Source organism: Zeus faber (assembly GCF_960531495.2).
Source record: "Zeus faber genome assembly, chromosome: 1".
In the NCBI taxonomy this organism is placed as follows: domain Eukaryota; kingdom Metazoa; phylum Chordata; class Actinopteri; order Zeiformes; family Zeidae; genus Zeus; species Zeus faber.
This window is the reverse complement of record NC_137193.1, coordinates 19,253,458-19,268,173: the sequence shown is the minus strand read 5'-3', so window position 1 is coordinate 19,268,173 and position 14,716 is coordinate 19,253,458. Positions and strand designations below refer to the sequence as shown.

The 14,716-nt window shown below is 44.1% G+C and overlaps 2 protein-coding genes across 2 annotated transcripts in view; one reads left to right on the top strand and one right to left on the bottom strand.

Moving 5' to 3' along the window:
* Positions 1–3,695: 3,695 nt before the first annotated feature.
* LOC307240159 (zinc transporter ZIP4-like) lies at positions 3,696–10,147 on the top strand (the record flags this gene model as incomplete). The annotated part of the gene is made up of 12 exons (XM_080013830.1): positions 3,696–3,917; positions 4,818–5,204; positions 5,835–5,928; positions 6,638–6,807; positions 7,086–7,269; positions 7,413–7,585; positions 8,238–8,426; positions 8,683–8,784; positions 9,010–9,064; positions 9,293–9,445; positions 9,639–9,826; positions 10,019–10,147. The coding sequence occupies 12 exons, from the start codon at positions 3,696–3,698 to the stop codon at positions 10,145–10,147; spliced, it is 2,046 nt and encodes a 681-aa protein (XP_079869956.1).
* A 2,139-nt stretch (positions 10,148–12,286) lies between these two features.
* LOC307240086 (ATP-dependent DNA helicase Q4-like) overlaps positions 12,287–14,716 on the bottom strand; it is a gene marked incomplete at both ends in the record, with an annotated part of 13,240 nt that continues 10,810 nt past the window's right edge. Inside the window, one exon of the mRNA XM_080013703.1 lies at positions 12,287–12,408. Coding sequence (XP_079869829.1) covers positions 12,287–12,408 — 122 coding nt within the window. The remainder of the gene's footprint in view (positions 12,409–14,716) is intronic.

The following is a 14,716-nucleotide window of genomic DNA, read 5'->3' as shown; positions in this document are numbered from 1 at the left end:
ACAGGTCAGCCACCTCCTCGCGGTAGGCCTTCTCATCGCAGTCGGTGATCAGGCCCACGACCACGGTGTCGTCAGCAAACTTGATGATGGTGTTGGAGCTGGACCTGGCCACACAGTCATGTGTGTACAGGGAGTACAGTAGGGGGCTGAGGACGCAGCCCTGGGGGGATCCTGTGTTCAGGGTGAGGGAGCTTGACATGTACTTCCCCACCTTGACCACCTGGGGGCGGCCTGTGAGGAAGTCCAGGATCCAGGTGCACAGCGGAGCATTCAATCCTAGCTCCATCAGCTTGACAGCCAGTCTGGTGGGGACTATGGTGTTGAAAGCTGAACTATAATCAATGAACAGCTTCTCACATAGGCCCCCTTCTGGCCATCCAGGTGCGTGAGCGTGGTGTGCAGTACCTGGGAGACCGCGTCATCCGTGGATCTGTTCTGCCGGTACGCGAACTGCAACGGGTCCAAGGTGCGGGGGAGGGAGGCGCAGATGTAATCCTTAATCAGCCTCTCGAAACACTTCATGACCACCGAGGTGAGGGCCACCGGACGGTAGTCATTCAGGCAGGTTGGAGAGGCGATCTTCGGGACAGGAACGACGGTGGACCTCTTGAAGCAGGACGGGACCACTGATTCAGCCAGGGAGATGTTGAATATTGTGGTGAACACCGGAGCTAGCTGGTTAGCACAGGTCTTCAGTACTCGCCCAGATATGCCGTCTGGGCCCGTAGCTTTCCTGGTGTTCACCCGCATCAAAGCCCTCCTGACCTCGTGCACGGACACTGAGAGTGCGCGCTCGTCCCCAGCGGTGTAACTCCAATTAGCCGGCGAGCTAGCGGTGCTGCTGCCAGACTCGAACCGCGCGTCTTGTTTTATGTTTTGTGGGGTTTTTTTGCCCTTGCATTTTTCCTTGAAACTTCTCAGCTCATTTTATAATATTCTATTGTTTTCCATTATTTTCCCTTTTCAAACAGCCATATTTTAGCATTGGCTAAAATACTGCTGTATTGAGCAAAAACGAATTTTCCTCAGTTCAGAAGATAATTTCTGTTTGTTCATTTTTTTTTTAATTGTACCAATAGTAAATTCATTCATAAGATTTTATTGAAAAAAAAATAGGGAAATCTACATCTTCATGTCTCCATACATTAATATAAATATTTTCATCTTGACACAAGATTGTAGTAAGTAGTAACTAAGCAAAAGGGTCAAAAGGAATATATCCCTAAATGATTCCTTTTTAGGTTTCGAGAATCAATATATTTAAGTTATATGTAATTCCTGAAAACCTGTGGATAGTGAATGAAATTCTCTCATGTGATCACACACAGGACACATAGCGCCACCTGGTGGAAGAGCATCACTATTAAATGGAGATATGTGCGTATCACATCTCCCCCATTAACACCCAATAGTAATTATGAAGCTATCTCCGTGATTTTGAGAAAGTAGCCGAATGCGTGCTTTGTTAATATCATCCTACATTGAACATACCACGTACACAATATTAATATTGTTATTCTGAATATCCAACCAAACTCATATCTAACAATTGAACCCATGCCATACTTGCATCCTTACCCCCTGCTGCTGCTTTCTGAGTTCCTGTTGTTGTTTTTTGGATATTTTGACTGTCAAGCATTATTTTTCTATTCTATTGTCTGTTTAAATTCTTTCTTTTTTTCCCTAATCTATACTGTTCCGAGTTCCTTCTCCATAAAGAAAAGTACTTGGCCAAATAAATGAGTTGATAAATGAGTTTTTTTTGCATGTAGGACAGAGTTGGTCTGCAAGTGGAGTTCAACTTCTCAGTGCAATGCCACTCTATTCATTACTTAATCATCAAGAACTGCTGCAGTAACTCTGTCCTGTGGACGACCTGTAGGATGACAAGAGCACAGTTTTTGGTTACACAGAACCACCACCAACGCCCCTCTTTGGAGAAGGATCTTACCATGTTTTGGTCTATAAACAACTAATCACTACTCCAAGAGGGGGAGAGTCACCACGGACGAGACAAATAAATGTAGAAGACACCCCACACAGACACACCGCGGCCGCAGGAAAGCCCCCAGAAGACCCCCAACCCCAAGAGAAGCTGGAAGCCCGCGGAGCAACACAAATGCCCGGCCCCGAGAAGCACAACTCAGTCCCGGAGCACGTGAGGAGACCCTGCACCCCTGAGGCGCACACATACAACCCACCCCCATGAGCAGGCACAAGACGCAGAACCCAGGCCGCCGACGCAGGCCCAGAGCCAGGTCCGGCGGCGACAGACCGACACCCCGCCCGAACCACCCGCCCTGCTCGGTGACTCGCCTGCAAAGAGCAGGGTCCCCACGCCCCGCGCAAGGGCGAGGCCCGCCCCACCACAACCAGCCAGACGCCCCATCCAGCCGTGAGTCCTGAACACCCATCCAAGTAGCCGAGTGTGCCCAGCGCGGGGCACTTGGTCGTCAGACCCGTTAGAGAGAAGGCTTCGACCAGGAATATTCCTGGCTTCAGTTGGGTGTTGAGGGTATGTGGTGGATGGGATGCCTTGAGCAGCCACACCTGATGTTTGTTGGTTGGGCTGAAGAGCATCAGGTTTAAAAACCCTGTCCACACACTCAGTCAGGAGGGGAGCCCTGTCATGACATGTTCCATCTGCTCCTGGCTAATTCCACCTCGCCTCATCTCTACAATAAACTGGTGTTAACAACCCCCCGTCGTCTGTGTGTCTGTGCTGAAGGTCCCTGAAAACGCCACTTGGGTGGCGTGTGGTAGGGAAACTGCCACACTCTGTCAAATGCTTTTTCGCCATCTAAAGAAGCAATAACAGTATTTAAGTTGTTCCTTTGAGATATGCTCATCACACTCAATTAATGGCACATGTTGCTGGATGAGAGTTTGCCCTTGACACAGCATGTTTGGTCTGGGTGAATTATAAATTGAATTACTTTTTCAATTCTGTTGGTTAGTGTTGAACTAATATTCTTTAAATCACAGTTAATTAGGCTTACGGGTCTCTAACTGAAGGTGAGGGCAGAATCCTTATTGGCTTTGAGCAAAACCAAAATGAGAGCAGTATTCATTTGCGGAGGTATGGCGGAGGTTGACTTCATCTCCGTAACCATTCTGATGAATAATGGAGATATACAGTAAGTGGCCAGAAGTGTTTATAGAATTCCACTGGTAGCCACCTGATCCAGGTGATTTATTGTTGGGCATAGAGAAGAGAGCTTTCCTGAGTTCTTCGAGAGTCATAAAATATTCAAATTGAGACATAATTGTCCGGATCTCATATCATTGTTGTAGTTCTCCAATATTTTGTATTTTTGCAAAATACACTAATGTTTTTGCTTATTTACAAGTGTGATCACAAGGTGCGGTAGTCACTCTGTGGTGCCCCTGGGTGTGACAGCACGGACGGTGTCTCTGAACTATCTGCTCCATGGACCCTCAACCAATCAGGCTGCAGCTGATCAGGTGCACTCGAGCCCATTTGAACTTATAAGAGCCTCGCGCTGCTGGAGCCCAGACACTCCATGTCCCCGTGCCTGGATGTTGGAGAAACATTTTCCATTATTATTTTGTAATTTATTCATTATCAGCCTCAGTCTCCATTCCTCTTGGAATTAAGATTTTAAAGGCAGTTATTTAAAAAAATAAAAATAAATAAAAAGTTGTTTTTTTTTCTTTTATCATAAATTATCACAATGGCCTGGTCCTGGTCGCCACTGCTCCTGCGTTCCACCCTGCAGCTGGCCTGTCTGTGCTGCCTGGGCTGTGCGTGCTGCTCCCCGGCCTCGGAGGCCTGCTACCGAGACGTGGTGAACCTGGTGTCACCCGGTCTGGAGCATCTGAGCTGGGAGTCCGTCCGCTCGCTATTTAATACGCTGGAGAACCGTGTGCAGTGCGGCCAGGTGCCGTGTGGAAAGGTACGTTTTTATTGGGCTTTAGGAGGCTCTGCTGTGGGCACAGCGCGAGAGGTCGAGGTCCAACCGCCAACCAACCACTCACTATTCAAACATGTAGAACTGAAATTGAACAGAAATGTTTTTGTTTACATATTTTGCCTTTTATGTGTATATCTTTTTTTGCTTCTTGGTGTGTGTGTGTGTGATTTCTGTTCTTTATTATCACTTTTTTAATTCTTCCAACCTGGAGTTTGCCCCTGATGATTTCACAGCCAAAAAGCTCATGGTTTCCTGTGACGAATAAAAATCTGGAAACTTGACTATAAGAACATACAGAATATACAGTACCTTTATTACAATATATACCACTACATTGTCGTTTTCCTTAAGAATATTATAAAATATGGTCCTACTTCATGTTTTTCTATTACTCCCAAATATGTACACTATTACTTAATGTTAATAAATAATAATATTAACAATAATAATAACGATTGGTATATTTTGCAATACATTGCAAAATATTATCAATCATCTTTCCAAATGTATGAATATATTAAGTTTTAAATACATGCCATGCATTTCAAAGACCTTTTCAAGGGAAAGTATATTTTATTTCAATTTGAGATTGAAAATAATATCAAGATAAGATGATATTTCCATTGCTCACAAGAGTTTCTGTCCTTCTCAAATCACAAGATTAAATAACAAAAGAGACTTCCTTACAATTCTCTTTGAATCCTGGGATTTGAGAATTGTATTTGAAGAGCTTTGGTGGTAACTAGCCCTTAGACTGACACCGAAACATTGAAGTTGTCGGTAACCACGTGCTTTACTCGTTTTGTTTAATGTCTAGCATGCATCTTACTTTTAACTCGCCGCTTGTCTGACATATTTTTCTTTATGTGCGTTTGTGTTTAGTGTAATCTAACAGGTAGCATACATCAGCTGATGGTCAATCACTCCGTCCATGACCGACGGGAAACACAAAAAGTAACCGCCATTAACGGCCGATCCACGGGCAACGTCGTCTACGGTGTGTCTGACTTTGCTGCTTTTGCGGCTGGAAGTATTTTCTACCTCAGCTCTCCTGCTCTGGCCTGTTCCGCCATCAGAGAAGGGAGATGGATGGAGGAGACTGAACACTTCCTCCACAGAATAGAAGGTGGTGGACACCACCATAAGGAGGAAAGATCTCATCCTGAAGGCCGTGACAACGGGCGCCGACATGAGCACAACATTTACCAAGAGGGATTAGAGACCCTGCTTCAAGAGCTGGATGAGCACTACAGCCCTTTGAACCATCAGGTCGGTGTCAACAACTATTGAGGTTGTGTTGCCTGAAATCCAGATTCCCTCCTCAGCAGTTAGGTGCTAGTTCAAGTAGAACCATTTCACATGCGTATTTATTATGGGCCTATAATGTCATATCTTCAGATATCCACTGTAGCAGGTCAGGTCAAGAATTACGCACATTCATCAACGAAGGAAGAACACCACATTACAGTAGAGGCAGAATAGGTGAAGTATTCAATGCTTATCTCAAGGTTTATATATCTCAACACAAATAAATGTTGAGTCGCTAGAATTTACTTTGGCAGGACAAGCCCTGATGTTTTGAATTTGGTATGAAACTGTCAAGCAGGAATTGTATTATTTAATGTTATTCCATTGTCCCGTCATTCAGTGGTTGACTTATTGAATAATCCTCTTTTGTATTTGGTTTAGTGAGTGATATTAATTATCTCTTCTTTCACTTATCTTGTTTCCACTATGTCCCGTTCCTCATTCGGCCTCCTTCCCTTAAATCATGGTGATAAGCATGGCTGTTTAACAGCCACTGACATCATGGCAGAGGTGAATGCACCATCAGCTGGCGCTGGTCACGGACACGAGCTGGGGGCAGTTTTGGGCTGTGTTCTCTATCACGCCCTGCAGGGGCGCTGCTTCAGCAGCCACTCCCTGCCCGAAGAGAGCTACTTTCTGAACTACATCATGCAGCGTGTGGGAGCAGAGAATTTTACTATCCAAGGTAAACGGCCACAACATTACCAAAACACTTGCAGTCCCGGCCCTCACTGCCTTGTAGAGAACTTGGGAGATGAGGTAATTTTTCTGCCCTTTTTTTGACTTCACTAAAATTGATGTATAACCACGTGAAGCCAGACTGCATTTTGCCAAAAATGGGGATCTGTGTTCCCAACAGCGGTCAGGCCTCTAATCAGGTGGTTTTCCAACGTTCCTTTTTCCTAAACCATGTTGACAATAATAATCTCTGCCTCCTTCCTGATTGACTCTGAGAGACCTTGGTCCCTGATGTAGTTACTCTGTAGTTTAATTGTGATATAATACTTTATTTAAGTCAGATAGAAATTACGGTTTGAAGTTCTCGCTTGATTGTAACAAGTTGGAAGTGTTCACGCGTTTGACCTCAGCTGAACCCGTTTTACAACCATTACCTGAAAATGAGGTAGAAAATCACCAAAGGGTCCCTACCACAAAGAAAGCGCGAGGACTGAAACCCTGCTCATTTTAAACTTTTTGTAATTTAGTCATTCCCCCTCCACACCAACACTCCTTGTCCAGTTCTTGGCATTTTTCTCAATCGTGCTTTGGGTGGTTTGAGTGAGGCTCAAACCGGGGGGCAACACTACCTTTTAAAAGCAATTAAAAAAAAACAAAAAAAACAAATGTAAGTGTTTTCATTTTTCTAAAGTTGAGTCGTTTGTTTGTGGCCATAGACCTGGAGGTTCTTATGAGCAGTATGAACCTGGGACGTAGCCAGATGGAACATGGAGATGAGCCCCATAGTGGTCAGGCAGATGAACATGTTGGACATGATGAGGAGGATGAGAAGAGGATGGTTCATGAACATGAAGAGGAACCTGGCAAAAACATCACCATGTTCCCAGTATGTGCGGGCACACACGCATTACTTTTATGATAATACTGTTAACTTTAAATCCATGGAACATTTTCAGTAATATACACACGATATGACCATTGTTAACAACGATTTTCATCTGTTATTTCTGCGTTTTTCTACCACCCAGTAATTGGGGTTTTTAAAGATGTATTTTATAGTCCAAGCTTTAAACCACTGTGCATCTTCCCAAAATAAGTCGGTGGTTTACTCACCAATAAATCGATCTGTGATCAGATCACTTACGTGTCCTCCTTTGCTCTCAGCACTGTTTCTCAGCTGAGGAGCTGATTCTGATCTACGGTATGACGGACAACAGTTCGGGTTCTCCCGCCCTGAACCGGGGCGACATGGCGCGGCTCAGCCCAGCACTGCTCCAGCAGGTCCTCAGTGGGGCCTGCATTGTGTCTGGAGAACGTCTGAAACCAGATGAGCTCAGCCAATCTGAGCGTAAGCAGACAGTCAGAGTGTGTGTGTGTGTGTGTGTCTCTTTTCGGATAGTTTGTTACAACTGAATGTTCGATCCTTCTGTCACATCAAACAATTCCTAATACGATTTTTCCTGTGATGTCTAAACCTCTTCTCTCTTTTAGGATACATCTATGCCACCATCGCCAACACGGTGATCACGCTGATGTCCATGTTGGGCATCGCGGTGCTACTTTGTACTTCCTGTGCCACCTTGTTCCAAATGCTCATCCAGTTCTGCATCAGCCTGGCCGTAGGCTCCCTCACTGGTGATGCCCTACTGCACCTGGTGCCTATGGTAAGATGTTCAAAATGTTTAAGTTACCTACCTTTACTACTAGCTAGCTTCAAAGTGTTTTTAACTAGTTAGAACAGAGCTAGTACAGTGCAAGAGCACTGAGCCTCAATCATACAAATTTAAACCATTCCCTATTCCTAGTATGTAGCGGTGACCCAAAAATTGGATTCTGACCAAATTGCGATTGATTTGGGTAGATGGTAAACTAAAGTCTGCATCAACTTTGTGAATATCTTATTTGCATCAGACAGCGGCAAGGCGATTTGTTGCAAAACCTTCGGGTTTTACAGCGTCTTCTGAAAGGTGGCCAAACATTAACACCACAGAAGTTCCCCAAAATGTTCCACATACACTTGTTTTCGTCTGGTCATGGGGGAGGAGCAATGAAAGGTTTGGCTCTTGTTTGGGAGATTTGCTTCTTGACAAGTCGCTCAGTGAAAGTCTTTTGTCCATTTGTTCCTTTGATTCATGCACGGCCTTGCAAACCGACCCACCCTTAAAAGATTTGTTTGCTATGAACCAACCGTTGGCATCACGACAGGAGAGCTGGCACGGTGGAAATGGGGTTTCAGCACAGGACACTACCTGGAAGTTTTTAAACCTTTAGTGTTCTGGAAGCCTTACACAGGTATCTCCCTCTCTCTGTGTCCAGGTCCTGGGTTTACACAATCATGACCACGGCAGCCACCACTCTTCACACACCAACCACCAGGAGGAGAATCTAGACTACATCTATAAACTATTGGTGCTGGTTGGCGGGATCTACATTTTCTACCTGATGGAAACGATCTTCGCTCTAGCTACACCAAAAGATGAATCTAATCACTCACACCACCATGGGGTAAGGAGACACGCACATCCATCACCACCACATCATGGAGCAATTAATGAATTCATGAATCAAACATTGAAATACACAATATATATTCAAATACATGTGATTTCACGAAGACTTCTTACTAAGTTACGTAAACCAAAGTAATGTGTGTGCTACTCGCATGACATGATCTTTGACGCTTTGTCCTTCGTCCACTTTTGTGTTTATCCAACGCTCTGCCGTCATCACACTATCCTTGCCGAATTGCCTCCCTCTCTAGGAAGGGCCAGAGCCTCATCACTGTGACCATGGGAGAGTTATCGAGTTGTATCAACAGAAGACACAAAAGGACAAACACCAGTCGATATCACAAGCCGACCTGGTGAGACGCTGATAAAATTCACTTTACAACTCATAAAGGGAATGAGGCTCTTAAGAAACCTTTTATAGCCTCACAACCACACACAAAATTTGAGCTCAGAATTTCAGAGTAATAAAAAAAAAAAAAGCTGACCGTGCCACATAGAAGCAGCTCATGATCGGTTCACTTGCCTTTCATGAAACAATAATACATGTAATACAGTGTCATGGGCTGAATACTTTTCAGGTTAACGGTTTCGGCAGCGAGGCATTGTTCCCCCAACCAAAGGAACGCACCAGAGGTAAGAGAAGATGTGAATTGTAAATGCATGACATCATCATAATGATGTAATAATAAAAATAATAATAATAATGATTATTGTTTTTATTTGTGAGAAACTGTTCTTTAAAAAGTAGAGCGCTCACATACATAATAAGAAAGCATCGAGGTGGATCATTGACATTTGAAAAAATGCTTGAATTTCCAATTGATTTCAGCTTTGTATCTCTCTGGCCCTCCTTCCCTCTAGAGCAGCGCCTGCTGCCCTACATGATAACTATCGGCGATGGGATCCATAACTTTGCTGACGGTTTGGCCATTGGTGCGGCTTTCTCTCTGTCCTGGAAGTCGGGCTTGGCCACATCGATCGCTGTGTTCTGCCACGAACTGCCACACGAACTGGGTAGAGACGCATCACAAGCTGTGGCCTTCCATAAACTATTCCATAAAATCTCCACCCTCGTGGAGTCAAAGTACATGTCAAAAACCTCTACAACAGTTGTCTGATTGAATAACTGGTCAAGACGCCTTTCTTCAGTTTTAAAGTCAGTGAGTTATTCAGTCAATGAACTAATCATTTGCCATCCCTCTATTAGGTGACTTTGCCATATTCCTCCACTGCGGCATGTCCGTGCGTAAGGCCTTGCTGCTGAACGTCGGCAGTGCCATGACGTCTTTCATCGGCCTGTACATCGCTCTGTCGGTGGCCACAGACCTCGTTACAAAACAATGGATCGGTGCCGTCGCAGCCGGCCTCTTCCTCTATGTGGGACTGGCTGATATGGTGGGTGACTGACTGGGTAATAATTATAATAAAGACTTCAAAGTCCAAACCATGAAAGGGAAAACAAATTAATCTCACAATTAGACAGTACTTTGAGTTTGTACTGGACTATTCCAGTGTCTATGCCCAACTCCAATACTTTTTTAAAATTTTTAACCCTCTCTCTCTCTCTCTCCCTGTCTTCCTCTAAAGCTCCCTACCCTGATCCATATTAACAGCACAAGGCCCTGGCTGATGTTTCTGTTGCAAAACATAGGGCTGCTCAGTGGTTGGGCCATTCTCCTGGTGCTGTCGCTGTATGAGGACCAGATCGGTTTCTGAACAGCAGGACACGCAGGCAGGCTCGCAGAGCGTCCCGAGCACATTGGAACTGGAAGGACGCCTGAAGCGCTCCCACAGTGGAGAGGAACAAGCTGCCAAAACATCTACACACACACGTTATTCTGCTCTGCTGGCACAATACCATAGACCACTTCCAAAGACAGATACCTGTGTCTACAGGGAGACCTTATGAAAACACAAGATACAAAAAAAGACAAAAAAGAAAAAGGTTCCTTCTACAAGGACTGATGCATTTCAGAAAAATATCCAAATGCACAACCATTCAGACAGTGGAAGCTTTACCTACTGTGCAGTGTGCACTCTATGACCTTACCTAAATCACTCTTTGGTAATAAAGAATATAAAGATTATTATATTGACATATAGAATTCCTGGAGCAACAATGGTCAACGTTGTTTGTTTTCCCCTCCCTTTGCCCGATTCCAAACTTTTAGACATTTTGTTTCATTCACAAAAATACTTATATTAATGAAAATAACCAGATTACAGAAATTATTCAATTTAAAAGTCCAAGCAAGTTTTCTGATGGACAAAATGTTGAACTAAATGAAGAACCCAAGCATTGAGTCTTAAATATCTCAGCTGTAGAGCGCAGAGAACAATGTCTTTCTCATGGGAAATTTTGATTTCCTGTGCTTATTTTCTGTTTTGAAAGATAATTAAAGATGAGATCTATTAAGATATTTTTGTTCCTTTGCAAACTTTCATGACAAAGAAACTCATGTCAAGTCGTTCATGAAATGACTTCTTATCTGCAGCGCCTTCACCTTTTCACTCAGACCAGAGTCCAATGACAAGTCACACACACACACACACACACACACCATCACATTTGAAACGAATTATTGTTGACAGGGACAAAGGTTTTCTTAATGCAAGCTATTCTCTAGTTTTTCTAAGTTCTTTCCATATCTGCAACGTGGTTTGGATGCTTCCCGACGTTATAAACGCACCTAACCTGTAAAGATCTTTGTAAAGACTTTCCAATGAAATATGTAAATTGAGACGTGATGTTCATGCATTCTAAATTTGTGTTTCATTGAGAGTGTTGTGTTGTCTGTCATCTCAGATGGGGATAAAAAACACACTCCTGTACTGAATAACAGCTGCTGCCCAAGTTTATTACTTCACAAAGTGTGTGTGAAGCTCGAGAACTTTGGGTGCAATGCCCTGAAGGGACAAAGAGAGCGAGAGGGATGAGGGGAAAAGATAAGGACAGTAAAAACCAGAAAGAAGCCATAAATCCCAATTGAGTCGTTGAGCAGACCGCTCGTCACTCTGGAGAAATCTCAAGCGTAAATGGTCATTACGCACACGCAGCATCATGGACATCAGCCGTGTCAGCAGTTCAGTCAATATTTTGTTTTAGGTGAAGGACTATCATTACCACTATTTTATACAAAACCAATATTATATCAAAAGCTTACGTTGTCTAGGTTTGGTAATTACGGTCTAGAAGATTCTCAGCCAGCACAAGAAGGGGTTTCATATCAGCGGGAGCGCTGGGTAACAGTGAAAGGTGTATCATGTAAAGTTGTAATGGTCAAGGAGGCGATTTCTCAAGGTCTGACATCAAATAGGAAATCGCTGTGTTTATGGGCCTAACACATTTGTAACCATTAGTTATTAGTGTTGGGACTGAGTGGGGTGTAAGTCCTGAAGAGGAGCAGACACATGGACTCTGGACATGAACTGTTTAGGTCAACAGAAACCAACCCTGAACAAGTGCATCCTTCAGGGGGGGTCACTTTGTTTTTGTCCATTTTAACTTCCTTGTAACGGAGCAGAGTTATTGACTTGTCCATCTCCTATGTTTTTTCCCTACAAACTTTCTTTGTAGTCACTACAACTTCTTTGTGGTGTCGGCCATTTTTCGGGATAAAATGAATCAATCCCAGATTTATGAGATACCCCTGTTCAATTATTCATATTCATTTTTAATATCGCTTGCTTCAATGTAAGTATTGCTCAAATGTGTTTGAGAAGACAGAAAAAAAAGCTCTACATATAAAAAGTCATTTTATTTAATAGATTATGGTATTATTATTCTGAGACAAGTGTGTGTGTGTGCGTGCATGTGCGTACATGTAATGTGTAGCTGTGTGTGAACGGCACCAATCACTTGAAATGAATGATCTCCTGCGTAGCTAATCGGATGAGCTGGTTGAAGTCAAACTGGATGTATTTCCTCCAATAGCGTCTGTCCCGGCCGTAGGTTTGGGCGGGGTAGCACGGGCTGCCTAGGAAACAGAAAACAAAATGTACTATTCTTTGAGAATTTCATCTTCTATCAGGTCAATACACAAAAGAAGAAAGACATACAACACGTCTTAATACAGCGAGTCCTGCTTCCATATTCAGAATATGTTTATTCCACCAGGGATATTTACAGTACATGTACTATACCATTAGCATTAAAAAAACAACAACTTAACAGTCAAACATATGGAGAATAAAAATGAGATACAATTTCATTAAAAATAGCCTAAATTCAAATTTTCAAATATATACAAATAGCCAAAAAATACAAAACAGAAAAAGTCAGATATATAAATATATCTACTGTTTATCTATATATGGGTCAGAACTGCTGAATTGCTTCCCATCTTCTGTCGGAGACAAAAGACCCATCTCTTCAGAGTACACCTGGACCCTACGTGCAGTGCACTGACCTGTCCACCCCATGAGCTGCTTTCCCTCTAATGTACTTTAATTACAAAGAAAAACAACTCTACTAGTACTGTTTGTTTCTAGAGAATGTTGAGCTGTGACAATTTGTTAGATACTGTGACAAATGTACTGATTGTAAGTCACTTTGGACAAATCCGTCTGATAAAGAAGAAGAAGAAGAAGAAGAAGAAAGAAGAAACAGTCTTTATTAGTCACGCAACACACCACACTACAACACATGCTTGCACACACACACACATGCACATGCTTTGATGGTGGCCAGTGAAATGGATTCTCTGCTTTTGACCCATCCTGGCTTGTCCTTCCTCCGGGGGCACAGCCAGGAGCAGTGGGCAGCATACGTGGACGCGCCCGGGGACCAGGTGATAATTGTCCATTGCTGGTCAGACAATGATGGGTGCATGTTTTTGGTGGGGGTCCTTACTGACGTGAGGTGGAGGAAACCCCATGTGAGCACGGGGAGAACATGTAAACTCCACACAGAAAGGCTCCTATTTGGGAGATAACCCGCCGGAGCACCGTGCCAACAGCGCCCCAGGCGGGAATCGAACCCAGGACCTTCTTGCTGTGAGGCAGCAGTGCAATGCACTGAACAGTGGGGAAACACAGGAACTTAGGGGGTAGAGAGAGAGAGACACGCAGCAAATGACCACAGGCTGGATTCTAACTCGGGACACTGCAGGCGTTTTGCATAGACCATCAGCCACAACATTTAAACAAGCGCTAATAACCACGAATATTGTGTAGCTCCCCCTATTGCTGCAAAAACAGCTCTGATCCATCAAGGCATCGACTGCACAAGACCTCTGAAGGTGTCCTGTGGTATCTGGCACCAAGACGTTAGCAGCACATCCTTTAAGTCCTGGAATTTGGGAGGTGGGGCCTCCATGGATCGGGCTTGTTGTTCCAGCACATCCCACAGATGCTTGATCAGATCGGACCCTAACCCTGGTCATACACATGACGTAGAAGAAAACATGATTCATCAGACCAGGCCACCTTCTTCCATTGCTCCATGGTCCAGTTCTGATGCTCACGTGCCCATTGTAGGTGCTTTCGGTGGTGGACAGGGGTCAGCATGGCCACTCTGACCGGTCCCATACGCTGCAAGCTGTTATGCACTGTGTGTTCTGACACCTTCTATCATAGCAGCATTAACTTTTTCAACAATCTTCTGTGGGATCAGACCAGATGGGCTAGACTTCACTCCCCACACACACACATCAATGAGCCTTGGGCGCCCATGACCCTGTCGCCGGTTCACCGGTTGTCCCTCCTTGGATCTTTTTTGGTAGGTAGTAACCACTGCATACCAGGAACACCCCAAAAGACTTGCCGTTTTGGAGATGCTCTGACCCAGTTGTCCAGCCATCACAATTATCACAATTAGTCTCTTGTCAAAGTCGCTCAGATCCTTACGCTTGCCTATTTTTCCTGCTTCCAACACATCAACTTCAAGAACTGACTGTTCACTTGCTGCCGAATATATATCTCACCCTTTGACAGGTGCCATTGGAACCAGATGATCAATGTTAATCGCTTTACCTGTCAGTGGTTTTAAGGTTGTGGCCCATCGGTGTATACTGTATGGTCCACACGCTTATCCGGTTGAGCCACCAGGACACCACATGTTATGTTATATACAAATACACAAAATATACGATACTATGCCAGGACCAAAAGCTCAGGCTGGAAATCAACACTTCGGTGGGCTGGGCGACCATCCTCAGCATTAAGGGATGTTAAGTCAGTGTGTGGAGATTTCCCCATTCCTCTTTTGACAGAATGTACTCACTGCTTCATTTTGCACTGCTTCATTGGCTGAGGCAAACAAGTGGCAAGACAGACGTGTGTGTG